The sequence below is a fragment of the Geosmithia morbida genome (assembly GCF_012550715.1).
Source record: "Geosmithia morbida isolate 1262 chromosome Unknown scaffold_8, whole genome shotgun sequence".
Classification (NCBI taxonomy): Eukaryota; Fungi; Ascomycota; class Sordariomycetes; order Hypocreales; family Bionectriaceae; genus Geosmithia; species Geosmithia morbida.
Window position 1 is genome coordinate 923,370 of NW_023336195.1, and position 27,464 is coordinate 950,833.

A 27,464-nucleotide genomic window follows, 5' to 3' on the forward strand; every position below is an offset into this window, starting at 1 on the left:
CCGCTTCGATACGGGAGCTCTGACAGCCATGGAGGAGCATGGACAGAAAGAAGCTGGCCGTCGTCATCACGGACTCTCTCTCTCTCTCAAAAGAGAGGCTCTACTATCTATCGTTATCATCACTCGTGTTTTTTTTTTTTTTGAAAAAAAAAAAGAGAAAAATAAAAAAAACCTCATCGAGGAAACAAGCTAAAGATCAAGTGTGTGTTTGATATTGATGGGTTAGAGAAGAGAGAGAAGGAAACCCCCCCCCCCCCCCCCCCCCCAAAAAAAAAAAAAAGCCTCCAGTCGCAACTCGTACTCGCACAGAAGATGATGTGAAAAAAAATGACTGTAATCTATCTGTATTATTGTGTGTGGTAATATATTATGTATGCAATCCAGGGAAATATGGCGCATGGGTGGGGAAGAGAGACCACGTTTCGGGACCTTTGGCGACCGCAACATTGAGCTCAGGTGCGGGTGGCCTCTTTTGCCTACCTACGAGTTACATGCATGCATCGGCGCAGTCTCGAGAGTCGACAAGTTGCTCATCAATCAGCTCGTAACGCGCTCATCCGCAACTCGGTGCCGCTTTCTCGGTATATCGACCGAAGGAGTAGTTTTCTTTCTCTTTTTCTTTTCCTATCTTTTTCTCTTGAGAGATCAATCCTGTCTTACGGATTGCTTTCATATATATACATCTACATCTATATACATATATATATCTATCTATATATATCTATCTATATATATCCATCTACATCTATAGACAGGTAGATATATAGAGGAGACGGATGACACAGTATATAGTTCAACGTCTTGCATGTATACCATCATCACGAGACTACTCGTATAGGAGAAGGATACAGTACGGAGAGAGTTACGAATTACCCAGAACTCCAGAAACCTGATCTACTAGAAGGGTAGACTAGTACGGCAACCATCACTCTTCCTCTCACTCCTCCTCCCCCCCCCCTGCTCCTTGTATCCCAAGACTCCACCGACAGCTCTCCATCCTTTCCACTCTTGTTAGTCCCCTTTTCTGAAACCCCCCTTGGCCAGAATAGCCAGAATAGATGCTCCGTACGCTCCATATTGTCCGGAGTACGGAGTGATGTACGTGTAATCTGGACCCTGTGATACTCTCCTCCCATCCCACCGCAAGACATTGTTTTACCCTCGACTCCGAGCTTCCTCTATCCAGCCGTCGCAGCTGTTTCCTGTGGCTGGGGGGGGGTCTACCACATCCACACACGCACACATCTACACACGTACACGCACACACAGAGAGAGAGAGAGGAAGAGAGAGAGAGAGAGAGGAAGAGAGAGAGAGAGAGAGGAAGAGAGAGAGAGAGAGATAGAGAAAAAATAGAGAAAAAAAAGAAAAAGAAAAAGAAAAAAAGGTGGCCACACCGTAACAAATGTGGTAGAGCACATCTCAATCGTGATGGAGTAGCAATTGCCCTGCATCCGTCCCCCTCCCTCGCGCTCACGGTCCCGAGATGCACGGCGATCCGGCAAATGCATATGCTTCTCTGCTACGCTGCGAAGACATGCGAGGTGGTGTGCGTGAAAGCTGACGGATGAAGAATAGAAAAGAAAAAAAAGAAAAAACAATGCCTGATGATTATGAGCAGAGCTGGTGATTATTCTCATCCTCTCCTCTTTTCTTCTTCTCTTTTTCGTTCTTTTTTTTTCCTCCCCCCCCCCCCCCCCCCCCCCTTAGAGATTCTTCTTCCTAGCCTCATCGTACCCCTCATCCTCTTTGTTCTCTCAAAATCTCCTCTGAACGGTCCTCCCTCCTCTCTTCTCTCTCTTTCCTTCTTGCGTTCCATCATTGAGAGGCAGAAGAAGAAGAAGAAGAAGAGAGAAAACCCCCCCCCTTCCTCTTTTTTCTTCTTCTTTTCTTTTCCTTTCTTTCCTTCTTTTTTTCTTTTGCTTGCCTTGAATCACTTCCTTTCACCCTCCTGGTGTCGGAAGAGGATTCCTTCTTCCTCTTCTTTTCTATTACGGTCCGGTTACCTTTCTTCTTCTTTGCCATTCTTCGACAACTTGTCCATCTTGGCTGGTCCTTGACCTTCCCGCCCCCCCGGTCTATACGGGTGATAAGTATACCTATCGCCGTGGTGGGACCGGCTTCACCCGTCGCAGGGTCTCCATATCTCCTCTCCCTCTCCCTCTCTCTCTTCCTCCTCTTCCTCCTCCTCCTCTTCTTCTTCTCTTCCGTCTTTGAGAGGATATCTACGGGTGGAACGTCTTTCTTTTTCTCTGATAGGGAGAGACATATATACATCGTCATCCTCTTGTCTTCATCCCTCTCTCTCTCTCTTCCTCTCCCTCTCTTCTGTCTTCGCCTCCTAACATATTCTCGTATACCAGAAGAAGGAGAGAAAACAGACAGAGGGGAAAGGAAAGGAAAGAATTAAAAAAAAAAAAAACGGAATGACTTCAAAATGACAAATCGTCGTACCATAATCCTCTCGACCGCCATCCCCGTCGGCGTGGTAGTCGTCGCCCTCGTCGTAGCCGTGGGCGTCTGCCTCCGCAACCGCAAGCTCCGACTCTTCAACCGGGGCATCACGCCCATAGCCGACGAGGAGATTGAATCGTGGAAGAACAACGAGCGAGACGACGAGAAGGAACCCATACCTGAGTCATCACCACCGCTCCCTCTCCCCACATCCACCTCGGCCGTCGAACCCTTCTTCGCGACAGCAACGACGGAAACGACGGCAGCCATCACCTCTCCATCCCCGCCCCCGCCCTCCCGCCACGACAACAGTCGCGACAGCAACCACGGCAGCAACGACGACGACGACATCGGCAGACAAGTACAACAAGTCCACGTACGGGAATACCCCGGCCAGTCGAGTCACCACCGACAGAACAACAGCTCCGTCAGCTCCGTACAGAAGCCGCCGAGCGCAGTCATCTACCAGGGCAGCGGCGGCGGCGGTGGCAGCAGCAGCAGCAGCAGCCGCAGCAGCCAGCATAACCGCCACCACCGTCACAACTCCTCCTCCGGCGACCGGTACCCCCTCAACCGTTCGCGATCCACCACCGGCGGCGGCCCGGGTACCGCGCACCACCCGGGGCCCGGCACGCGCGAGGGCGGTCCGAGCTTCGACCCGATGGGCTCCACGGCGCCCCTCGTGCTCGCCCGAGCCCCCAACTCCCGCCCGGGACTCACGGACGAGACGGTCCAGGGAGACGACGCCTTCATCCCGCCCGTCAAGCGTCAGTCCTCCAGGCTGTCCAAGGTGCACCACCAGCACCAGCACCACCGTCAGAGGAGCGCCGGCGTCACCCCCGCTGCGGGTAGCAGCAGTCGCAAGTCTTCGGTCGATCGCAAGAGGTCCATGTCCATCACGTCCGGGACGCAGCAGCAGCAGCAGCATCACATGTATTCCGTCAGCGTGAGCGGCGGGAATAATCCACCTAGGGTGTCTGTCGATCAGGATGATGGGGGGGCTCATATCGGCAGGGCTATCGGCTGATCTGCCCTCTCCCCCTCCCCTTCCCCTTCTTCTCTTTCTCTGTGTGTGTTTCGTCTACAGAGTTCGGCTCCTTTGATACCAAAATTCCCTTCTTTCCAATCATATATGCACATTAGTATTATACATGATATATACGTACCAAGTACACACACGCACACACACACACACACACACACATATATATATATATATATATANCTCCCGGGAGGAGTGGAGAGTATGGGAAAGAAGAGGGAGGGGAGGGGGGGAGGGGGGGAGGGGAATGCCAGGTAGAGAGATGATGATGATGGTGGTAGTGGTGGTGGTGGGTGGCAGTGGCAGTGGCAGTGGCGGAGGCGTGTGTTTGAGGGTGTACCCTGTGCTGCTGCTGCTGCTGCTGCTGCTGCTGCTATGCAAAGTGTTTGGGGTGATACGGCAAGTACGTACTATCTCTTCCTGTCTGTGTCTGTGCTTGTGTAGTCGAATCGCTCTCTATCTCAATCTCTCTCTAGTCGAGAACAGTCGTGTCTGTCGACGGCTCTTGCGGAGGAGTCAAGAATGACCTGCGCGTTTCGACCGGAGTGTTGCGCGGCGTAATCACTCCCGGGAGGGAGAGATGACGTGACGTAGACCAACGCGACGAGCAACAGAGACGACGAACAAGAGATGGAAAAAAAAAAGAAAAAAAGAGAGAGGGTGTAGTGTGGGTAGAAGGCGGTAGCAAGAGTCGCGATTTAACAGCGACGACGGCAGTGATAAGATGGGGAAAAAGAGAGAGGAGGGAGGGATGGATGACGATGGGTGGTGAGGAGAGGGAGGGTCGAATGCTAATGGTTGATAATGGCGGCAGTCAGGCGCCTGTGGCTGACCAAGGGAAGCTGGAATGGCAGTGGAGAGAGAGAGAGAGAGAGAGAGAACAGCAATAGCAGCCGGACTGTGTAGACTATTAGAGCGCACGGCAGCGCAGCCACAGAACCCGGCCGGAGCAATTGTCGCGACGCTTGATGGGTAATCAAGGCGCGCGGATGAGGAGAGGCAGCAAGGCAGAGATAACAAGACGCGCAATGAAGAATGACAGCGAGAGATAGCAGGAGCAACGACGGATGAGAAGAGTGGACGGATGAAACAGAAAGTTAAGACAGAATGAGATTGAAGTTGGTTACCTTGTGGTGGCGATGATGAAGCGCGCACGCCCAACGCGAGATGGCGGGAGGTTGCGTGTGCAGCGACAACGACAGAAGCACGGTCAGTTGACGATATAGCACCGAGACGAAGTCACGGCTATTAGTTTAGGCGAAGAGAAACGCGCACGTTGAGCGGTAGGCGTGCGACGTCGAGGTGTGCGACGACGGGTCGTGCGAAGATGGGCGATGAAAGCCGAATGAGATTCAGACGGCGAGGGCAACGAGAGCCTGAGGGCCTAGGAGAGAAGGAGACGGAAAGGGAAAGAGAGAGAGAGAGAGAGAGAGAGAGAGAGAGAGGCGAAAATTCGAACAACAATGTGGCTAAGCGACGACGGCAAATGGTAGCGACGATGTATGCGGGAGAGAGAGTTTCTCTGTGTCTCTCTATCTGAGCGCCTCTTGTCTGAGATGCAAGCAGGCCAGGTGCTGGGAAACTTTTTCTTTCCTTCCCAGGCCAGTCCTTGGGGAGTTGTAGAGTTACCGGTAATAGCGTGGCGACAGAAGCAAACGTGTGTGTGTGTGTCCTGGCGTCTTTTTTTTCTTCCCCTCCCGTGTTAGTATGGGTTGATGTGAAGCGCGACGATGATGAGCAGGCGACGGGTCGCGCGCGGGCGGAGAGGATGGCGACAGCGAAGGAGTGAGTGAACGTTGCGTTGCTCTACTTTTGCGCGCTACGATGCGATGCGATGCGATGCACCGTGAGGCAAGTGGAGATTAAAAATAAAATAAAATAAAAGGCACTCACGCGCGAACGCGGGTCGAAGAAGCACACACGGCGCCACGCTTCGAATAGAGGGGGGGGGGGGGGGGGGGGGGGGGGGGAGCACGCGTCCGAGGCAAAAACGCGTTTCTCCCTCCTCCCCGACTCCTTGCTTCAATCTTCTCTCTACTCCTCCCCCGCCTCCCTCTCTTCTTCCTTCTCCCTCTTCTTCTCTTTCTCCGCGAACTTCGACAACCTCGCCGATCAGGATTGAGAGCAGATAATCTCAATTTTCCAAATTTCACACAGACGCCTACCGACGAAGACTATCCATCACCCTCTCTCCTCCCCCCGCCTTCAACATGCCTCCTCGGAAATCAGACCAGCGAAAAAGCGAAGGTCCCGTCGCGAAGACTACGACTGGCCCCTCGACAGAATCGAAAAGCACAGCAGCAGCACCAGCAGCGACGGCAACAGCAGCGACAAGGATCAGTACATCGGAACATGTAGACTCTGCAGCAGCACCAGCAGCAGCAGCAGCAGCAGCGGCGGCGGCAGCCGCTGACACGTCTGTCGTTTCTCAGCCTGATAGAAAGAAGGACAAGGACGCGACGACTGTCGAGGTGTGTGCTTCTCTTCCCCGGGTTACATCAGGGTCCTGTCCCTGAACTGCATCGGCAGCAGAAGAAGGAGAAAGGGGAGAGAGAGACAGGAAGAAGAGATCCATACTAAAGAAGAAGAGAGGGGGGAAAGAAAAAGATGATGAACCGAAAGAGAATGCTGACCTGACCTGACCTAAACCCGCGCCTCCCCCCCCCACCAGGACCTCTCCTTACCCAAATCCATCATCGCCAGATTGGCAAAAGGTGTCCTCCCGCCCAACACCCAGATCCAGGGCAATGCCGTCCTGGCCATGAGCAAGAGTGCCACCGTATTTGTGAATTATCTTGCAGCGCAGTATGTATCGAATCTTGCTTTGCGATTTCTTCTCCCTTTCCTTCACATCTTGTCACTTTCCATGTCCCATCGTCTTCTCATACACGCAAAGAATCGACAACTTCTCTAACATATTCACCCCCCTCACCCCCTCCCTCACCCCAGCGCAAATCAACATACCGTCAATGCTGGCAAGAGGACGATACTTCCAGCCGACGTATTCAAAGCTCTAGACGATATCGAGTTTCCCTTTTTCCGAGACCAGTTGGAAGCTGAACTTACCAGTATATCTTTTATACCCACCCCTCCTCTTCTCTCCTCATCTTGACATAAGAACCTAACAGAAGGGCCAAAAAAAAAAGAATTCACTGCTATCCAAGCCGATAAACGAAACACATCTCGCTCAAAAAAGACTCCTACCACCACCACCACCACCACCACCAAGGACGCTGATATATCAATCGATGATGCCTCCAAATCAACAGAAAAATCCGAGCATCGCTCGAAGAAGATTCGTGTCGATCCTTCCTCTCAGGCCGTCCAGGCCGCTCAGCAAGATGAGGAGGATGCAATGACGGATACGGAGGATGTGCATGATGAAGATGATGCTGAGGAGGAAGAGGAGGAGGAAGATGAAGAAGAAGATGAAGAAGAAGACGAGGATGATGAAGATGACGATGAGGACGAGGATGAGGAGGACGACACACAGCGTGTTGATGCTAGTGGCGACGAGACTCAAGATGATGGCCATAGGGATGAGGCCCTGGATGGGGATGAAAGCGATTGAGAGAGACTCTTGTCGAGTCGGCCTTGGGGGAGAGGAGGATGTTTCTTCTATGCAACCATGTACTCATACTCTTTCAACCTCTTCCTCCCCCTCCTCCTCCTCCTCCTCCTCCTCCTACTCCTCCTCNGGAGATTAAAAATAAAATAAAATAAAAGGCACTCACGCGCGAACGCGGGTCGAAGAAGCACACACGGCGCCACGCTTCGAATAGAGGGGGGGGGGAAGGGGGGTAGCCGTTTCTGTGATCAACAGGTGTGTGCGGGTTTACAAGGGCCAGGGGGTGCAAAGACGCGGGGAGAATGATGAGGAGGGGAAGGGGATCAGTGAGGTGCGTGTCGGAGCAGCACAAAACAGAATGGAAGATACATAAAACGGACTGACCTGGTATAATACAGCGAAATGGGATTCTGAGCCTTGCCCGGATACGTTGGCTGGTGGAGGAGTTGACCGAGAGAGAAGGTGGAGGATGTGGGTGGTTGCCCGTCGTGGGTGTGTCGTGGGTGTGAGCAGGTAGTGGAGATGGGAAGAAGGGCAAAGAGTCGAGAGAGGGAGATGGGGTGGGAAGGAAGGCGGCGGCGGTGTTTAGCGTTTAGCGGGTCGGTCAGTGGATTCGGTAGCTGCTGGGTTCGGATACCTGCCTGTACATGTAACCGTACTACGAGCATTACGAGGGTGGGCACGCAGGCGGACCGGGGCTACTTCCACCTGCGCAGACGGAAACCCTCTGTAATATATTACTACTACTTTAGTACGGAGTAGCGCTGAAGCTCGTGCAGCGAGAAGGAGGATGACTGCTATTATTATCCACGCGAATTTTTTTTTTAAACTTCTGGACGTACGAATACTACTCTTCAGAGTACGTATGCAGGCGGTTCACGAGAGCATACGGCACTACTGTTACGGAGTACTGTTACGGAGTACTGTTACGGAGTACTGTTACGGAGTACGAGTACGGGTGCTACTGTTATCGGCTATTCGTAGCCATGCCCGTACAGGTAGGTAGACTCTAGGGCAATTCATAGAGATTCGACTGCTTCGATGGCTAGCAGGATCGTAGGAGCGCTACCGTAATGTATTACGCGACCGTGCGGGGGGAGGAACGATGAGGGCAAGTGCAGAGGGAAAGTGCAGAGCGGCCCAGGCCGGATCCGTCATGCACCATTACGAGTACTCGTACAGTATCATCTCTATCTGTATGTCCCATGTGCCGTGACACCATGACACCAACTGACGAGAGTCCGCACTCTCTGCACGGTGAGAGCGCAGGGATCGATAGTGCGGATACAGAAGATGCTCTGCACATTGTTTCTCCGTACATATCACCACGCACTCGCGGACAGCATGTCAGTGACGAGATTTCACGAGGAGGAATACAGATTACTGGCGGAAAGAAGACAGACAGATACGAGTGATAATACGTCTCACCTACGACGCACGAGTGCAGGTATCGATACTGACAGACCCTGCTGATTATTACCCGAGGGACCGGTGGGGAGGGGAGGAGGGGCGGAAGAGCAGGGGCACCGGGCGAGGTGCTGAGTACATGTACGCGCCCCCCGTTAGCGGGGCATCTAAAACCAGCCAGCATGTTGCGTTCCGTACAGGTACGCACATACTCCGGCAAGGATGTACATATACGAACACAGATAGATACCGGACCGAGGCTAGCATGCTGCGCCTGGAGAGAGCAGCTCTCTCTCTCTCTCTCTCTTTCCCTTAGAAGGCTGTAGCACCGCGTCCGGCCCAACTATTAAACCTGATATCATCCCCTGTAAGCCCACGCCACAGTGGAGACCTTGTCCAGTGGCCACTGGCCAGTGGCAGGCAAGTGGAAGGGCCTGACCCCGACGCCTTGCCGTCCGTGTTCTGTACCCATCTCGCCCAGATACACCTGCACACGAGCAGAGCAGTGTCATGCACTGAAATCGCGGCGTTATCCGTACCACTCTGCCGCTCACTGTGTACCTTGTAGGTACGACGGAAGAGTCTTCTACCCTCTTTTTCTTCTTAGATTTCATTACCATCGTTACTACTGTCATCATGATTAATTTCTTTTTTATCTCTGGTCTTCTCTGCTCATACGAACGAGACGAATAGGAAGTGCCATTGCCGAGCAGGACAGTCTGATGTGATTGCAACCTGCTCTGCCCGCTTACGGCCGTCCCGGTTTTTATACTGGCAGCACCAGACAGCATACTGCTCAGCGCTATTATCCGATGGCTACTGCTGACTAAGTAGCAGTCGTGCCAGTGGGAGATTCGATCTCGGATATAACTCAGTCATACCTGCACTACGTGTATCAGTATTGAAGTCTGATTCCATTCCTGCCCAGCATAAAACATGAACCGCCGCCTTGTTGATATTTCCTGCCAACAGGCCGTACAGAGAGCGTAAGCAATTTCACGCTAATACGCTGTAATATATCACTCGGTACCGTAGGGGAGCAGGGGCCAACCGAGATTGGCCGGATTATCTCCGTCTGTTTACAGCGACACCGATGTGCATTGACCAAAGAGGCATTAAGAGAGGGCGATGTATTGTAACTTATTCGCATCTGTATATTCTATCCGTACAGCGAGAGCGGATGAGATGTATATATAGATATATAAATAAATAAATATATATATATATATATATATAGAGAGAGAGAGAGAGAGAGAGAGGGAGAGAGGGAGCCAGAGAGCCGAAAACCTGTATTGCTGCAATGCACACAGTGTACGACAATGCCATCTTGACTGATACGGGGCCGCATGGCCGATATCATTGTGTGATGCGGATAGATCAAGCACGTCCGCATGATGCTCGACAAGATACATGGTACGGAGCAACCTCCAGAGTCTGTCCATATCAATAAAGGGGATCCACCGTTCAGTGAGTATTGCAGAGTATGGAGTGCGCAGGCAGCGACCATCTGCTTGTGTGTGCGTTTTACTAACCACACTATGTGAACCATCATCGAGGGCAGGAAAGGAGGATATGTATATCATTGTATCTGTACTTCTACGAAGCCTGGTAGTAGTGTTGGCATCGACCACGTATGTAATACAATCAATACTTCATACGGAGCTAACGCTCGAAAATCACAGTAATACCGAGGACAAGCCCTCCCCCCTCCCCCCTCCCCCCAAATATCTCATCATCGACGCCAAATCTCTCGCCACAACATACGACGAGCATTGCTTGTCCTTCGGTATGACAGCTCTGTCTCTCCGGATGGATGGCAGATATAGTAAAGATAAACCAAAACCCCGTGCCTCCCTTCTCCCCCCGGTGCTACGTCGCATGAATTACCAACAGTCATAAGATATGCATGCGCCACCACCCCTCCCTTCTCTGCTTCAACTTCAACTGTTTCGATACTATATCTTCACAGGTTGGAATCCCAGATCGTCCCGGGGAATATTACAGAGAATTTTTATTTCATTTTTAATTTTTTTTTTTTTAAAAAAAAAACAGACGGAAAGGCAGAAGAAAAAGTGAGACAACACACATTGCCCATACGCCATCCCGTAACTCCATCAGATGACGTTTGCTCTTGTCTCGCACACCGTCGCATACTATCAGTTTAGAGCTGGCCGGCCAGATGCGTGGAGCGATCTCCCCTTCCACTCCGCCACTGGTCTTAGTCTCTGTCCATGTGGCCCATCTACAAGCTTCACAGAGTATAATCGTCAGGGAGAATGGGAGAATGGGAGAGGGGATAGCATTTGTGGTAGAGCTTTTGTTCTCGACTAAGCCTCCCCCCCCCCCAAAAAAAAAAAGCTCCTTAACGTACAGATAACATTGAAACTCTACCGGCGACATGCTCTCCTTCATCTCTCTCCGTTGAACCGTTGAACCTTTTCTGTTTATATTGTCTCCGTGTAGACTCATGGTTGATAAAGTCAGATAGATGTCTGACTCATAGGCATACATGTCCATCCTGCATCGCCTGTGATACTCGCAGTCGTCTTCGCCACTCAATGCCATGTGACGCCAGGCCTATATACGCTCTGCTCCGTATAACATGCGTACTCGTATAAGCTCCCGTGTATTGCGAGGTGACCGGCGGGATTTTGGAGCCCGGATGTAAGGAGACAAAGAAGGAAGAGAAAAGAAATTGGAATTGGAAGAAGAAGAAGAAGGAGAAGAAGACCGAGGAGAAAAGCATACATGTCTTGTCCGTCGCATACCGACATCTGCCGTCCGTTCTCTGACATTGGCCGCCGATGCCGGTCTCATGCCTCCCTTGGGCCCTCCCTGTTTCACCACAACCTCTCTACCAATCATGGTGGGAGATGCCTGTTCATCCAGCAATGCGGACATGATAGTACACTCGTTGCTCATACAATGGTATCGGGGCCGTCGTCAGAGCACAGCTCGCCCGCCTGCTTCCGAACGTGCCTTCCATCTCGTCTTGTCTCGGCCGGTCCTCTTGGCCAACTCAACATGTATGATGCTATGGTACCCGTACTGCTTCTGTTCTGTCACTACTATTACTATTACATATCAGTTACAATTTCACCAGTACCGGAAGGAATCAGTCTACTGCGCGGTTTGCCTCCAGACAATACGTGTAACTCATAGATCCAAGACACGCAGCGACCGTGGTGCTGCCGTCCTTGCTTGCCTCTCGCCGTCACGATGCACAGACATGGGATGCCCCAGCCGCATTCCCGACGGTTTTTTTCGGTCCAATGCGACCTCGTCTTCTTCTGCTTCTGCTTCTTCTCTTTTCCTTTTTTTGTAACTAGAATAGATGATGCAGAGCTGCTTATTTACCTGCTGATTACCCCATATGCTCTCTCCCTTGCAGAGGAAGGATGAAAAGCAGAGGGACTGTAAGCTTTGCGGAACTTTTGATCCGGCATGTCTCTCTTCGTCCTTCCATCCCGTCTCATCCGGGTCATCCGAATATACTACGTGACATATAGGCCGGGTGCAGCGCCGTTCATCTCTCATCTCCTTCTCTATAAATCATGATTCGCTTCAACTTCTCCCCTTCTGACGGGAAGTGCATTGAGATGAAGCAGCAGCAGCATGCATTTCGAATTTTCAAATCTCCAAATCAGATCGTCGCACAGATTTTCCGCATCACGAGACCACGGTAATATTTATATTACAAGCGTCTTACATTGCACTAAGCCGTTCAGCCTCGCCTCAAAATTTTTATATATTTTTATATATATATATATATTATTTTGAAATTTTTTTTTAAAAAAAAACCAAGTCTTTATCCCCAAACTTTACCGTGCATTATTCGCAAGAGAGAGGAACGGAAGGGGAAGAAGAGAACACGTGGGCTACGTGGGCTAATAAGAAACTTGTAATATCGCTTCGCTTATTATTGTCCTTCTTCTTATTCTCTCTTGTAGACTGTAACCTCTGCCAAGCATCGATCAAGGGCTCAAGGCCAGGAGACCCCGCGTCACTTGAGACCTCCGTCGGGCCTGAATACCTGTATTCAACACCATCCTGCGCTTTATTGGTATGCAGCCGGCCGCAATAGGCAGTAGTAGGTATCGAGGCCGTGACATGTCGTTTTGGCATCCGTGGCAGTTCTCGCGTGCCCTTCCCCGAGTGGTAACGATGATTTCGACTGGCCAGGCTATGAATGCCAGGTCTTTCGGCAGTCGACATGCACCGGGACGCCCATGTCTACAGGCAAAGATGTTGAAAGCAGGCAACACCCCGTTGGATTATCACGACATTGCGATGTCCGTAGGAGGGAGAACCGTGGTTACGCCAGGTTTTTATCAAGCACAAAAACCTGGCGTAACCAAGAGCCAACCAAGATCTGTCTCGTATCAGTACGTGCTACGTGCTATTACGTGCTCCATACTCTACTCTCTGCGCATACGAGGAGTACAGATTACGGTGTACTGCAGCTTACAAGCCTACAAGCTAATCTGTACAGGTACGGGATAGGGCACATGCAATGATTAGCTAATTCTGCTTACATAATGACTGACTCGCTTACCTCTTGCAGTTATTATCGGCGCTCCAGTCTATCGATAAGAAAATGATCAAGTGGGATCTTGATGACCGAATCATCACCACCTTTTTTTTTCTTCACTTGAGCTAGGCTTATGAAGAAAACCTGCAACGCAAGGCTGACGGGATCCCAGATTTCTCAACGCCCCCGAAACAGATATACCGAGATGAGGAGTCTCAAGAGGAGCCAAGAGGGCAGCACAGTCCTTGCATCAAACATATCCAGCAAGGTCTACGTGCGTTCAACGCGGAGCGGCAAAGTTCAGAAGATTGTGAGAGAGGTCTACCTGAGGGACGATATCCCCTGCTCTTCAAAGCTGTGTAGAGCCTGTCTTGAGAGTGCTCCCCGGAATGCTTCCAACCAAGGTCAGCCCAAGAACGAAACGCTCTCTCCGTCCTTAGCGCCATCCCCGTCCCCATCCCCATCCTCTAACCTCCCGGCCATCAGCCCAGCAGTTTGTCTTGTCGGATAGGCCAGCGGGCACCAAAGACTTCCCGCAGGGCCACTACCTGATGCCCGATACCAACGCACTCCTCAACGCCATGGACCTGTTCGAGCAGAGCTCATCCTTCTACGATGTCATCATCCTGCAGACGGTCCTGGAGGAGGTGCGCAACCGGTCGCTGCCGCTGTACAACCGGCTGCTGGCCCTGACCAAGAGCGAGGACAAGCGCTTCTACGTCTTCTTCAACGAGTTCCGTCGGGAGACGTACGTCAGCCGCGAGCCCAAGGAGACGGTCAACGACCGCAACGACCGCGCCGTCCGCCAGGCAGCCAGGTGGTATGGGCAGCACCTGGCACGCGGTCCCGGGGCTGGCAAGACGCCCGCTATCGTCATGCTCAGCAACGACCGGGACAATCTGCGCAGGGCGCGCTCCGAGGGTCTCGACGCCTCGTCGCTCGAGGACTACGTCAGAAGCCTCGGCGACGGCGACAGGCTGCTCGACATGGTGGCCGAGGTGCAGGCCCCCGGCGGCGGCTTCAGCAAGACGGGCCCCATGCTGTATCCGGAACACTTCACCGTGTCTCGGATGATGACGGGCGTCAAGTCCGGCCTCCTGCATCAAGGAATCTTCAACGTCTCGCCCTACAACTACCTCGAGGGCTCCATCAAGGTGCCCGCCTTCCCCAAGCCACTGCTCATCCTGGGCCGTGAGAACATCAACCGCGCCGTCGACGGCGACGTGGTCGTGGTCGAGGTGCTCCCGCAGGATCAGTGGAAGGAGCCGTCCACCAAGATCCTCGAGGAGGAGGCTGTCACGCGCGACGAGAACGCCGACGCCGAGGAGTCGCAGGACCTGGTGTCGGAGAAGGAGCGCAAGGCGCTGCAGGAAGAGGTCAAGAAGACGCAGAGGAGCTCGACCGAGGGCCGCTCTCAGCCTACAGCCAAGGTTGTCGGCGTCGTCAAGCGCAACTGGCGACAGTATGTGGGCCACATCGATCCGTCGTCGGTCACCGGAAGCAAGGGGTCGACGCAGGGCCGCCGGCAGGACAGCGTGTTCCTCGTCCCCATGGACAGGAAGATACCCAAGATCCGCCTGCGCACGCGGCAGACGGCCGAGCTCCTGGGCAAGCGTCTCCTGGTGACCATGGACGCGTGGGAGCGCGACTCGCGCCACCCCGTCGGCCACTTTGTCCGGTCGCTCGGTGAGCTCGAGACCAAGGCGGCCGAGACGGAGGCACTGCTGCTCGAGTGGGACGTGCAGTACCGACCATTCCCCAAGACGGTGCTCGACTGCCTCCCCAAGGAGGGTCACGGCTGGAAGGTGCCGGCCAACACGGACGACCCAGGATGGAAGGACAGGGAGGATCTCCGCGGCCTCCTGATCTGCAGCATCGACCCGCCCGGCTGCCAGGACATTGACGACGCGCTGCACGCGCGCAAGCTGCCCAACGGCAACTACGAGGTCGGGGTGCACATCGCCGACGTGTCGCACTTCGTCAAGCCGGGCAACGCCATGGACACGGAGGCGAGCATCCGCGGGACGACGGTGTACTTGGTTGACAAGCGCATCGACATGCTGCCGATGCTCCTGGGCACGGACCTGTGCTCGCTGAAGCCGTACGTCGAGCGCTTCGCCTTCTCGACCATCTGGGAGGTGAGGCCCGATGCCGAGGTGGTGAGCGTGCGCTTCACCAAGTCGGTCATCAAGTCCCGCGAGGCTTTCAGCTACGAGCAGGCACAGCTGCGCATCGACGACCCGTCGCAGACGGACGAGCTGACGGACGCGATGCGCATGCTGCTCGCGCTGTCCAAGAAGCTCAGGGCGAAGCGCATGGAAGCGGGCGCGCTCAGCCTGTCGTCGCCCGAGGTCAAGGTGCAGATGGAATCGGAGACGTCGGACCCCATCGACGTCAAGACCAAGGAGCTGCTCGACACCAACTCTCTGGTGGAGGAGTTCATGCTCTTCGCCAACGTCAGCGTGGCGGCCAAGATCTACGACGCCTTCCCGCAGACGGCGATGCTGCGGCGCCACGGCGCGCCGCCCAAGACCAACTTTGACGAGCTGTCGAACCAGCTGCGCGTCAAGCGGGGGCTCGAGCTGCGGTGCGACTCGTCGCGGGCCCTGGCCGACTCGCTCGACGGCTGCGTCGACCCGGCCGAGCCCTTCTTCAACACGCTGGTGCGCATCATGGCGACGCGCTGCATGATGTCGGCCGAGTACTTCTGCTCGGGCACGCAGTCGTACCCCGAGTTCCGCCACTACGGCCTCGCCTCGCCAATATACACGCACTTCACGTCGCCGATCCGCCGGTACGCCGATCTGGTGGCCCACCGCCAGCTGGCGGCCGCCATCGGCTACGACGCCGTCCACCCCTCGCTGCGCAGCCGCGGCCGCCTCGAGGCCGTCTGCAAGAACATCAACGTCCGCCACCGCAACGCCCAGATGGCCGGCCGCGCCAGCATATCCTACTACGTCGGCCAGGCCCTGCGCGGCAAGGTGGCCGAGGAGGAGGCCTTTGTCATCAAGGTCTTCAGCAACGGCTTCGTCGTCCTCGTCCCCAGGTTCGGCATCGAGGGCCTCATCCGCCTGCGCGACCTGGCCGACACCGAACCCGAGAGCACATTTGACCAGGACGCCTACCGTCTCACCACGTCTGGATCCAGAACCGTCAGTATCGATCTGTTCCAGAAAGTCAAGGTCAAGGTTATGGATGAGAAGGATGAGTCTACGGGTAAGAGGGGGGTCAAGATGGAGCTCATAAGTGCGTGAGGTTTTTATCATCCTATTTTTTTTAAAATTTTTTTTTTTTTAAAAAAGTAACATCTCTGTCATGACCAACGTGCTGTTAGTTTCTACGTTATGACGATTGTATGGGAGGAGAGAGGGATATTCCAACAAGTTAGCATGACTGTTTTTTTTTCCCTTCCCTTATTCATCTACCTAGGAACCAGTTCACCCCTCTCCTCTCTTCCTCTCTCTCTATCTATAAGAAAAAAAACAGGTGCCAAACTAAAAGAACCGAGAAACGCCGTACATATAAAACCCGAATGAAAAATGGCAACTTTTTTTTTCCTTGTCTTCTCCATATCTTTTCGTACCGACAAGACATCCACCCACCCCCTTGTTTTTGCCCCTTTTTTTCCCCCTACTCCTGCATAGCGTCACCATCAGTATTATCGCCATCATCACCCCACAGACCGTCGAGCTTGAACTCGGCAGCCCACTCGGTGACAATCTCCTTTTGATCGGGTACGACGGCATCGTCGTCGACGGCAGAGGACTTGGCGGCAGAACTCTTGCTCTTGTCGTCGGACGAGGCGACGGCGAGGACGGGAGGCTGGACCCAGCCCTGGATACGACCGTCCCTCCAGTCGGTCACGACCGTCATAGCAGCGGCGGACAGGTTGGGAACGCCGCCGCGACCCAGACGGCCACGCTTGCGGGCTACCTGGACGAGGAAGTCGGTGGTGACGTCGCCGTCGGAGCGGCTGGGCATGAGAGCGGGGATGTCGTATACGTCCGTCAGCTTCTGGAGGAGCTCGGGCGAGGCGGCCGATAGGCGACGGATGAGCAGGCTGACGGCGGGGATGGGGTCGTCGATCTGCTTGGGGGGCAGGGCGTTGAGCAGGACGAGGTGGGCGTGTGCGTCGGCGGCGTTGCGCAGCGACACCAGGCTGCCTCCCGAGTGGCCGGTGGACGATGGGAACGACGACGACGAGGGAAATACCACGCCGGGCGAGTCGAGGAGGGTGAGCTTGCTGTCCATCTTGACGGCACGAATCGACGTGGTGACCCCGGCCTCGGCACCGGCGGGGCACGCCTTGGCGGGTCCGGCACCTTTACCGTTGCCGCCCATGCGCGACAGGAGGGCGTTGATGACGCTGCTCTTGCCGACGTTGGGGTAGCCGATGACGCCGACGGAGACGGCGCGCTTGAGCTGGCGCGAGGCGGCGTAGCTCTTGAGCGCCCTGAGCAGCGCGGTCGACGTGGCCTGCACCGTCATGCTGGACCCGCCGTGGTGGAAGTTGTGCGCGCCCGACGCGCCCGAGGCGGCACGCAGCGGCAGCGTGGGGAAGTACCGCCTCAGGTGCGTCAGCCAGCCGCGCAGCACCGCGGGCGGCACCAGGTCCGCCTTGTTGACCACCAGGATCAGGCGCTTGCCGCCCGACGCCGCCGCCATGACGCTACGCTCCACGTCGCGCGACCGCGTGCCCTCCGGGTCGCGCGCGTCCAGCACGTACAGCACCACGTCCGCCCGCTCCACCACCTGCTTGAACACCTTCTCGTACGTCTTGCGCGAGAGGGCCTGCGCGCCGACCGGCACCTCCTCGTCGTCCGAGTCCTCCGCCGCACCGTCCGAGTCCATGTCCCTGTCCCGGTCGTCACCGAGCTTGCGGTCGTAGTCCTCCGCCGCCGCGCGGGCGCTGGCGATCAAGGCGGCCATCGGGTTCGACTCGTCCATGTCACCGCCGCCGCCGTCGTCGTCGTCGTCATCCATGCCCTCCACGTCTTCGTCCTGCTCGTCGTCGTCGTCCTCATCCGCCATGCCGTCCTCGGCCGCGGGCCGCTCTGCGGTGGCATCACCACCCGTCTTGGCCGCCTTGGCCATCTCACGCCTCTTCTGCGTCTCCTCAATCTTCTTCAGACGCTTCTGCTCAATCTCCTCTAGAAGCTTCTCCTTGTAGGGGAACAGGTTGGGAATCCCCGGGTCCTTCTTGAGCTTGGTTCGCCATTCTGGGTTCTTCTTGGCCAACTTGCGGTCCTTTCTCTGCTTCGACGCCGAGGCCTTCTGAATCTTGTGGCGAAGACGCGTCGTACCGCGCTTGGACTTGGGTTCTGTATAATGTCAGTTTTCTATTATTCTCTCTCTTCTTCTCGTTCTTCTCGTTTGGTTTTTTTATGGTTTCTTTTTATAGTTTTCTTTTTGCCCTTATTCTCATCTTTTCTTCTCTCCCATCCCCCTCTTCTCTCTAAATTCGTCGGATAAAGAAGGACAAACTCACTCTTCGGATTATTGATCGTTCCCGCCATTTTTGTTCAGCCTCTGTCCTTGACGGCCAGGATGTTGAAGATCTTGAAAGAATGAGCAGGAGAAAAAAAAAGAAAAAAAAAAGCTGTTCGAGAACTCGACGCTTAATGTGGCGGTGGAAACCAAAATTTTTGGAGTAAAAATTCAAGTGGCATGTCGATTCTGCCCGTCAATCCCTCACCGCCTAGTCCACCAGAAACTTTTTCCTCTACATCGGTATAATCTGTACAGATTACAATGTATACAGAATTACTCAGCACGTACTTTTGTTTCTCTGGTCAACATCACACGATATTATACAAAGCACTCCGCGCAAACACTTACTCTCTAGTGAATGCTCTATGCATTAGTTTATATATATTTATATAGAATTTACATGTTTTCTTGACAGCCTAGTTACACTAGTGTCTATACATCTGTTCCGGGGACCAGAGGGGGAGGCTGCTCTTCTCGCTCCGCTCTGCTACTATGTAATAATAATGATACACGTGCCAATTCAACCGAAGATATTCCCGACGCGCAATTCCGTCAGCCAGCAACAAGGCCAATGACGTTCAGACAAGCCCGAATCAACATCCCCATCAAAACACACACATAAAGGGGGGGGAAGAAAGAAAGAAGACGAAGAAAAGAAGAAACAGAGGAAATCAAGAAGATGGACTACCAGAATCGTGCTGGCTCCAAGTTTGGCGGCGGCGGCGTAGCCTCGCAGTCGGCCTCCAACGCCGACCGGCGCGAGCGCCTCCGCAAGCTCGCCCTCGAGACCATCGACCTCGACCGCGACCCTTACTTCTTCAAGAACCACGTCGGCTCCTTCGAGTGCCGCCTCTGCCTGACGGTTCACCAGAACGACGGCTCGTACCTGGCCCACACCCAGGGCAAGAAGCACCAGACCAACCTCGCCCGCCGTGCCGCCCGCGAGCAGCGCACCGCCGGCTCCTCGTCCTCGTCCTCCCAGCGCAACCTGCTGGAGCAGCAGCAGCAGCAGGCCCAATCCCGCCGCAACGCCATCAAGATAGGCCGCCCGGGCTACAAGATCACAAAGATCCGCGACCCCGTCTCCCGGCAGCAGGGCCTGCTCTTCCAGCTGCAATACCCAGACGCCATCCCCGGCGGCCACCCGCCCAGGTGGCAGGTCATGAACGCCTTCACGCAGCGCGTAGAGGACCCCGACAGGAACTACCAGTACCTCCTCGTCGCCGCCGAGCCCTACGAGACCGTCGCCTTCAAGATACCCGCCAGGGAGCTCGACAAGCGTGACGATCGCCAGTTCGACTTCTGGGACCCGGATGCCAAGGAGTACTGGATCCAGATCATGTTCATGACCGAGAGGGAGGAGAGGTATAATGCTGCTCCCGGCCTGGCCGCTCCTGCTAATATGGCAAGGGCATGATGCTGCTATGCTCGGTGGCATTCAAACCTGATGATAACCCCACCACATCACTGAGCTCCAACACCTGTCTCTGCCACGGCGTACATACGAGGGAATCATGTATCAGATAGCACGGCGTTAATTGAACTTCTCTGTCTTTGGAAACTGCTGATTCAAAATCACGTCGTGAAGCCGCCAGTTGAATTCAAAACATTGATCCGTTTCCTGTTGCATCTTGCCGAGTACGCGCATAGATCGCATGGTGCCTTAGTATGGTGTCTGCCATTCATCCAGGCCTGTTCAGATGAACACATATACAAGTCGACAGTCTCTTCTTGATCGTGCGTACGCATGTGCGAAGCTATTTTTGATGTATTTTTATTGTCCTTTGTTTTACCCTCCCCCCCTCCCCCCCCCAACACACACACATCTCCTGGTATCTCATGATCCCGTCATCACGTCATCCCTCAGACCGTCATCGTAAGCCTATCGAAAGTTATTGTCAAAGCGCTTGAACGTGTAACCGATGAACGGCAGGCTCATCTCGGGAGACTCCTCGACAGGACCAGTACGACCCTGCTGGATAGCCTGAGCCTTGAGCACCGTGGCATTGTCCGTCTGGTCGATCTCGTCGGTGGGGAAGTAGGTCGTGTCAATGTTGGACGTCAGCCTGGGCTCAAATGGAGCACGGATGCGTCGAAGACTGTCAAAGTCGACGCCGCGGAAGAAGGAATGACTCTTGATCTCGTGAGCTCCACCCCTGCCGAGGCGGTTCTCTGTGTTGCAGACCATGCTATGGAGTGTCAGCCAGTCTTCTCTGCAGGATGTAGACTAAGGAGGGAAGGGGAAGGGGAAGAGTGAGGTCGAGATGGAGGGAGGAACTGGGAGAGGCCATACCTTCGAATCAGATTCTCCGCCTCGACACCAAGCGTGATGTCGTCGGGGAAATACAGCGTCTGCCTCCAGTTGACAATCTTGCGGTAGGTGTCGTGATTGTCCTCGGCGCAGAATGGCGGCCATCCCACAAGACACTCAAACATGATCGTACCCAGGGACCACCAGTCGCAGTCAAACGAATATCCCTGGCCGGTGAAGATCTCGGGGGCGATGTAGTCGGGGGTTCCGACGGTCGAGTAGGCCATCAGACGGCGGGAGCGACGCCAGTCGTTGATCTGGGAGCGGTTGCTAACCGTCAGGTTGATCTGGTCGATGGCGACGGAGCTGCGGTCGCGGGGCTTGTTGGACCGGCCCTGCAGAAGCTGCTGGTAGTAGTTGTTGTCGTGGAGCTTGTGGAAGCCCGTCGAGAGACCGAAATCGGTCAGCTTGACGTGGCCACCACGGTCGAGGAGAATGTTGTCCGGCTTGATGTCGCGGTGGATGAAGCCGAGCTTGTGGACGGCGTCGATGGCGAGGACAATCTCGGCCATGTAGAAGCGGGTGATGTCCTCGGAGAAGATTTCATACTTGATGAGCATCGTCATCAGATCGCCACCGGGCAAGAACTCCATGAGCATGTAGAGGAAGTAAGGGTCCTGGAAGGTGGTGTACAGCTTGACGACCCAGGGACTGTCGGACTCGGCAAGAATGTCACGCTCCGATCGAACGTGAGCCAGCTGGTCCTTCTTGAACATCTCCGTCTTGATCAGACTCTTCATGGCAAAGATCTTGCCGTCGCCCTTCTTCTGGACCAGCTTGACCTCGCCAAAGGCACCCTTTCCGATAATCTTGACGGTTGTGTAGTTTTCGGGCTTGTCCTTCGTGCGGAGGAAGCGCAGGTACTGAGCCTCCTTGCGTCCAGCGTTGGACCACAGCTGCTCCCTCCTGGCAGCGCTCTGGCTGGGGTCCTGGAGCTTCTGCTCGAGTTCGCTCTGTCTGCGCCGGGGGGGGGGAGGGTACATCAGCATATGCGTCAGGGGTCGGGGGCAGTGGCGTAGATTCTCGAACAGCCGACTTACCTCTGGTTGCGCTCGCGAGCCCTCTTGACGCTGTCCTTGAAGAAATCAGCAGCCAGCTGGGAGGCCTTCTTCTGGTTGCCGTTGGCGTTGGTCCCGTACTTGTCCGGATTCCGCTCTGGAGCCTGCTGGAACTCGCTGACATAGCCGGAACCCTGGCTGGGCAGAGGAGGCGTGGAGCCGTACCCAGACTGGGCGGGGTGCTGACCGCTGCTCCCCGAGGTGCGCGGACGGCGACCGGGAGAGGGGTTGCGGGCGTAGGCCGGGTTGCGCGGGGCAGCACCGCCTAGGTTCTGGTGGGAGAAGTGGTGGGCGAGGCCGGTGTTGGGGTCGCTGCCGGGCGTATTGGACCGGGGCTGGTAGGCGGCGGGGGTGTCGGCGGTCTGCTGCTGTGCGGCATACTGAGGCTGGTACTGAGGCTGGGAGAAGTATCCCTGAGCGGCATACTGCTGCTGCTGCTGCTGCTGCTGCGGCTGCTGCTGCGGCTGAGGGTGCAGACCGCCAGCGCCGGCTTGTTGGCTCCCAGGCTGGGGGAAGACGGGCTGGGGAAAGGTCGAGGGCGTGGTGGGATAGGCGCGGTCGTTGGGAAGAGGCAACCTCTGTTGGTTGCTGTCAAAGTTGAGGTGCAACCGATTGTTGGGGTCCATGATGGTTTTCTTTCTTCTTCGTCCGTGCCGGAGTAGGTGTGGTGTATCAGGAGGGGGGGCGCGGGGCGGCGGGGGACCAGCCACGGGGGAAGGAGAGTTGGGGAGAAGGAGTAATACTTCTCGTACTCGCGAGAAAGAAAGGCGATATGGGGTCGGAGGTGAAGACGAGATGCAAGCACTGCTAGATGGCTCTCTACAGAGTACACTCTTGCTCAGTAGCTCTCTGCGTGGGAATCAAGGGGCAGAGAGTGGCAGCGGTCAAGCAAGATGGCCGACTGCGAGGAGGGGGCGGGGCGTAGGCAGTGGCTGCAGATGTGCTACACCCGAGACATGCACGAGGAGACAAGATGGGGCAAAAAAAAAAAAAGAGGAGACAGGGATGCACAGCACTAGGAAGGTGAGGTTGACATGCCGGAACGGAAGGGAAGAGGAGGATCACGGCGTAGAATAAGGAGGAGAGGAAGTCGAGATGGAGTGTCTCCCCTGATTATAATAATATAGAGCAAGGGGGGGGGGGGGGGGGGGTAAGGGGAGCTACGAGTGCCCGTACTAAGAAGCTGGGAAAATGGCAACGGGAGGCAAGAGCGAATAGAGAGAATTGAGGGGGGTTGTGCCTTCCCCCACCAAGTCAACACCAACACCGTATTACAGAACACACAACACACACACACATACACACACACACACACACGACAATGGTAATATATTATACCAGCACAGACCGGTCAATCAACGGTTGACAGCAGCAGCAGCAGCAGCAGCAGCAGCAGCAGCAGCAGCAGCACACACGCTAACAACGTGATGATGACGCCTGTAGTCGTACGGTGATATGCGTACAGTGGTGTGCCCGTACCAAAACACAAGGGACTGACAGGGCTCGCGGGAACCTGAGAGGACAAGACAAACAGCGGTAGCGAAGCGCAGCACAGGCCACCCGGCAAGGGGAGACCGGGGAGGAGTCGGGGAGGTGGTGGAGGGCTCAAGGTGGAGGGGCGTCCACTGTAGCGTCCTGTAATATCGCGTGTGCTACATCAGGGGAGTGATACCGCCCGAGGTAATCTGTACCCGTACAATGGTTGAGTGGCAGGTATGCGCGTAGCCGTACAGTGCCCAGGTGGTCTAGCTATAGCGGTATCGCAGCGCCCTAGCGGTCCGCTCTCAGCACACTGGAGCCGCCCAGTCCGTCCATCGTGTTGGCGGGACGGAACTGGTAGCGCCTGCTTGTCTCGAGTGCCCGTACGCATGTACGAAGTATTATCATTATCATGGTTATGATTGTTGTTGTTGTTGTTGTTGTTGTTGTTGTTGTTGTTGTTGTTGTTGTTGTTGTTGTTGTTGTTGTTGTTGTTGTTGTTATTGCTGTTGTTGTTATTGCTGTTGTTGTTATTGTTGTTGTTATTGTTATAAGAAACGCAGTCCGGATTCTTGGAAGCGTGCACGACTGCTCTGTATCATGTACTCTGTACTTGCGATGTGATACAATAATACCGTGCATCTCCTCCGGTCCCGTCACATCGTCCCGTCGCGGCGGTTGAGATGCCTACCACGAGACGAGAACAGCAGACGGTGATGTGGCAGGGGTGAATGACCAGGACCTGGCGCCGTGCCCTCCGTAGAGTGCGCACACCATGAACCTTTGTTTGTCGGTCTCCCTCGTTTCCTTCATTCCCCCGCGTCGAGTAAAGAATGCAGAAACATATGGGCCTGCCAAGTTCCTTGTCCGTTGTGGCGTCGAGTACATCAACCTACGACGCGGGATAGAAGTTTTGTATGGCATGGCGGCATGTACGCGGCACAAACATCTTCTCATTCCTCTTCCAAGCCTTCCCTCTCTACCCTCTCTTCCCTCTCTTCCCTCTCTCTTCCCTCTCTCTACTCTCTCTCTACTCTCTCTACTCTCTCTCTCTACTCTCTCTCTCTACTCTCTCTCTCTACTCTCTCTCTACTCTCTCTATTCTCTCTCCCCTTGTCCTTCGGTCCGAGTAATAATAAACAGAGAAAAAACCAAGCTCACTGACTCGGTTCAGTTATTCATCGTTCATATATATACAACAATTCATATATACAGCAATTCGCATATACAATGCATACGATAGATGGCACCTGTTGCTGGAGGAGACTTCAAAGCTCAGCTGGCAGAACCCTCCAAGATGGCATGGGCCAGACAAAGAAGTCTGACGAGTACAGTGTTTCCATGAGATAGCATCGAATACATGCTCTGGTCCAGGATAGTAATACTCCTACGATTGAATCTAGACCTGCCCAGATCTATATAGCACCTTACGCACCAAGCTCAAGCTCCGTACACGGAGCTCGGAGCCGCTGCACGGACTTTTTTTCTTTTTCTTTCTCTTCTTATCTTATCGCACCGACCAAGCTAGCTTTACCATATATGTATGTAGGTATTTTTTTTTTCTCTCATCTCCCCTGGCCACCACCACCACCAACCAGGGATTGCACTTTCCCAACCTCTCCCCGACAGCAAACGACGACCCTCCCAATCAACCATCATAACCATGTCGTCGGAATCAGCACCAACCGGCGGCTCAGTGGAACCGTCACCGACGCGGTCACCGGCGCCGGCGGCCGCGCCGGCGGCCGCCCAGAAACCACAGAACCCCGCCCTGCGCATGATGGGCATCCCCAACCTGCCTCGCAAGCTTCCATCGCGCAACTGGCTGATATTCTGGGGCGTGGGTATCGCCTTCGCGTCCGCCATCGTCTACGACAGGCGAGAGAAGAGGCGGGCGACGGCCAAGTGGCGGCGCGTCGTGTCCCCCTTGGCCGAGGAGACCATCTCGTCGGCCAACCAGCTGCCCCGCAAGCTGACCGTGTACCTCGCCAGCCCGCCGGGCGATGGCATCCGCGCCGCCCAGGACCACTACATCGAGTACGTCAAGCCCGTGCTCGCCGCCTCGGGGCTGGACTGGGACTTCGTCCAGGGCCGTCAGCAGGGCGACGTCCGCGCCGCCGTGGCCGAGAAGGTCCGCCGCGCCAGGAGGGAGGTCGAGAGGCCGGGCGAGGACGTCGCCCCCACCGAGGAGTCGCAGCTCGTGGAGATGAGGCGCAAGATGGGCCTGCCCGAATACGAGGGCGTCCGGGGCGACGTCGTCATCGGGCGCCACGCCTGGAAGGAGTACGTCCGTGGCCTTCACGAGGGTTGGCTCGGTCCCCTGGATGCGCCTGTCAAGCCCGAGATGCCCGCCGCCGCCGCCGCCGCCGCTGCTGCTGCGGCCGCTGCTCCTCCTGCTTCTTCTTCTGCTTCTGCTGTCGAGGCACCCAAGGCCGTCGTCGACGACGCCGAGCAGCCCCGAGACGAGGATCGGAAGAATAAGGAAGCCGAGGAGAAGGAGAAGGCGGCCGAGAAAAAGTCGGACCGTCCCCCCCAGCCCCAACCGTACAACTCCCCATCCGACTACGCCGCCTCGTCCCTGCCCCCCACCATCCCGGCCGAGCTGTCCCCGTCGGCGACCATCGCGTTCCCTCACCGCCTAGGCTTCAGCTCCACCTTTGTCCGTCTGGGCTGGTTCCTCAACCGCCGCAAGCTGGCCGACGACATCGGCCGCGAGGTGGCGGCCGTGTGCTACGCCGCCTCGCGCGAGTACCGGTCCATCGACGCCGGCGAGGTGCCCCGGGACGGCACCGACGACGGCCAGTCCCAGTACGAGCAGCAGCTCATCCTCAAGGGGGAGGAGAAGAACTGGCCCAAGAGCGTCTGGAAGCCCGACGGGCCCGTCGAGACCGACAGCACGGGAGGGGATGCTACCGCTACGCCTGCCCGGCCTCCCAAGGAAAAGATATGGATATCCCCGCTCGCCATGGACCCCCGCATCGCCGGACGTATGCGCCGCTTCGAGCTCGGTGCCGACGTCGAGGAGCGTGCGGCCGCCATCCAGGTCCCGGAGGAGGAGGTCGAGGGTAAGGTCAAGGGTATGCTGAGGGGTCTGTGGAGTTGGGGGGTCGATCTGGTCAGTGAAAAGCCTAGAGGTCCCAACGTCGGGAACCTGGATGAGTAATGCGGTTAAGCGTTGGGTTGATGTAATATATGTATCATTATGTTTCTCATGTTCTGTATAGAATTGGATCTGTTTATTGATGGGGTTTTTTTCGGTTTGCGTATTAGAGAATCGAAATCTTGTCCCATCGGTATGTATATATAAAAAGCCATATTTACAAGTCATGAATGTTTATATTCAAATCAATCACTGTCGGAACCGTAGTCTACAAGGAGACTTGGTCTCTTGACCTTGTTCTCTCCCCCTTGTTTCTTCAACTCTCTCCCGTCCTCTTTTTCTCCTTCTTCTCCCTCTCCCTCTCCTTCTCCTTCTTCTTCAGCTTGCTCATCTTCTCCTTTCCTAGTCCCTTCCCTCTGACCCTCCACCCTCCCCTTCCTCTTGACAATCTCCCTCTCCCTAGCAAGACGCTTCCTCTTCCTCCCAACCTCCCAGCTTTCGCCGTTCCCCTCTCCGCCTGCGCCTGCGCCTGCGCCTCGGCCGGCAGCCTTCTCGAGCTCCTGCTGCTTCCTGAAAGCTCTGATCCCCTCGTCCACCTCTCTCTTCGCCCTCTCCTCCTCTCGTCTCTTCTTCTCGCGTACCTCTTCTAGGAAGTCGATCTCGTCATCGTCTAGTGCTCTGAACTGGTTCTTGATCTTGTTCTGTTCCTCGAATGCTGCTTGTTTTGCGGCTGGTTTTTTTTCCAGTTAGCATGTGAGGGAGACAGACGGGGAGAGAGAGAGAGAGAGAGAAAACATAAAGAGAGGGGGGTTCAATATGGGAAGAGTGCTTGTGTGGCGAGACACACAAAGGGAAAAAAAAAAATCACAATGAGAATAAAAATAAAAGAACACCTTACCCTTATTCTCTTGAAGAATCTCATATAAACTCTTCTCCTCCCCCATAGCCGCCTTCCTCCTAGCCTCCTCGCGACGACTCCTCTCGGCATCTAATTCCTTCTGAACGGCCTCCCATTCCGCCAATTTA

The 27,464-nt window shown here is 55.1% G+C and overlaps 7 protein-coding genes across 7 annotated transcripts; 4 read left to right on the forward strand and 3 right to left on the reverse strand.

The window, feature by feature from the left end:
- Positions 1-1,058: 1,058 nt before the first annotated feature.
- On the forward strand, positions 1,059-7,065 carry GMORB2_7519 (uncharacterized protein; the record flags this gene model as incomplete). Its single annotated transcript, XM_035469484.1, has 4 exons — positions 1,059-1,065; positions 2,491-3,337; positions 6,444-6,562; positions 6,764-7,065. 4 exons carry the CDS (start codon positions 1,059-1,061, stop codon positions 7,063-7,065), a joined length of 1,275 nt encoding a protein of 424 aa, XP_035321179.1.
- A 6,140-nt stretch (positions 7,066-13,205) lies between these two features.
- Positions 13,206-16,254, forward strand: GMORB2_7520 (exosome complex exonuclease DIS3/RRP44; the record flags this gene model as incomplete). Its single annotated transcript, XM_035469485.1, has 2 exons — positions 13,206-13,404; positions 13,487-16,254. The coding sequence occupies 2 exons, from the start codon at positions 13,206-13,208 to the stop codon at positions 16,252-16,254; spliced, it is 2,967 nt and encodes a 988-aa protein (XP_035321180.1).
- A 376-nt stretch (positions 16,255-16,630) lies between these two features.
- On the reverse strand, positions 16,631-18,516 carry GMORB2_7521 (nuclear GTP-binding protein; the record flags this gene model as incomplete). Its single annotated transcript, XM_035469486.1, has 3 exons — positions 16,631-17,669; positions 17,727-18,321; positions 18,489-18,516. The coding sequence occupies 3 exons, from the start codon at positions 18,514-18,516 to the stop codon at positions 16,631-16,633; spliced, it is 1,662 nt and encodes a 553-aa protein (XP_035321181.1).
- Positions 18,517-19,169: 653 nt separating this feature from the next.
- GMORB2_7522 (splicing factor 3A subunit 2) lies at positions 19,170-19,907 on the forward strand (the record flags this gene model as incomplete). Its single annotated transcript, XM_035469487.1, has 1 exon — positions 19,170-19,907. The coding sequence occupies one exon, from the start codon at positions 19,170-19,172 to the stop codon at positions 19,905-19,907; it is 738 nt and encodes a 245-aa protein (XP_035321182.1).
- A 465-nt stretch (positions 19,908-20,372) lies between these two features.
- GMORB2_7523 (protein-serine/threonine kinase) lies at positions 20,373-22,485 on the reverse strand (the record flags this gene model as incomplete). Its single annotated transcript, XM_035469488.1, has 3 exons — positions 20,373-20,679; positions 20,784-21,758; positions 21,842-22,485. 3 exons carry the CDS (start codon positions 22,483-22,485, stop codon positions 20,373-20,375), a joined length of 1,926 nt encoding a protein of 641 aa, XP_035321183.1.
- A 1,144-nt stretch (positions 22,486-23,629) lies between these two features.
- Positions 23,630-24,115, reverse strand: GMORB2_7524 (uncharacterized protein; the record flags this gene model as incomplete). Its single annotated transcript, XM_035469489.1, has 2 exons — positions 23,630-23,702; positions 24,030-24,115. 2 exons carry the CDS (start codon positions 24,113-24,115, stop codon positions 23,630-23,632), a joined length of 159 nt encoding a protein of 52 aa, XP_035321184.1.
- Positions 24,116-25,001: 886 nt separating this feature from the next.
- Positions 25,002-26,501, forward strand: GMORB2_7525 (mitochondrial import inner membrane translocase subunit TIM54; the record flags this gene model as incomplete). Its single annotated transcript, XM_035469490.1, has 1 exon — positions 25,002-26,501. The coding sequence occupies one exon, from the start codon at positions 25,002-25,004 to the stop codon at positions 26,499-26,501; it is 1,500 nt and encodes a 499-aa protein (XP_035321185.1).
- Between the last annotated feature and the right edge of the window lie 963 nt (positions 26,502-27,464).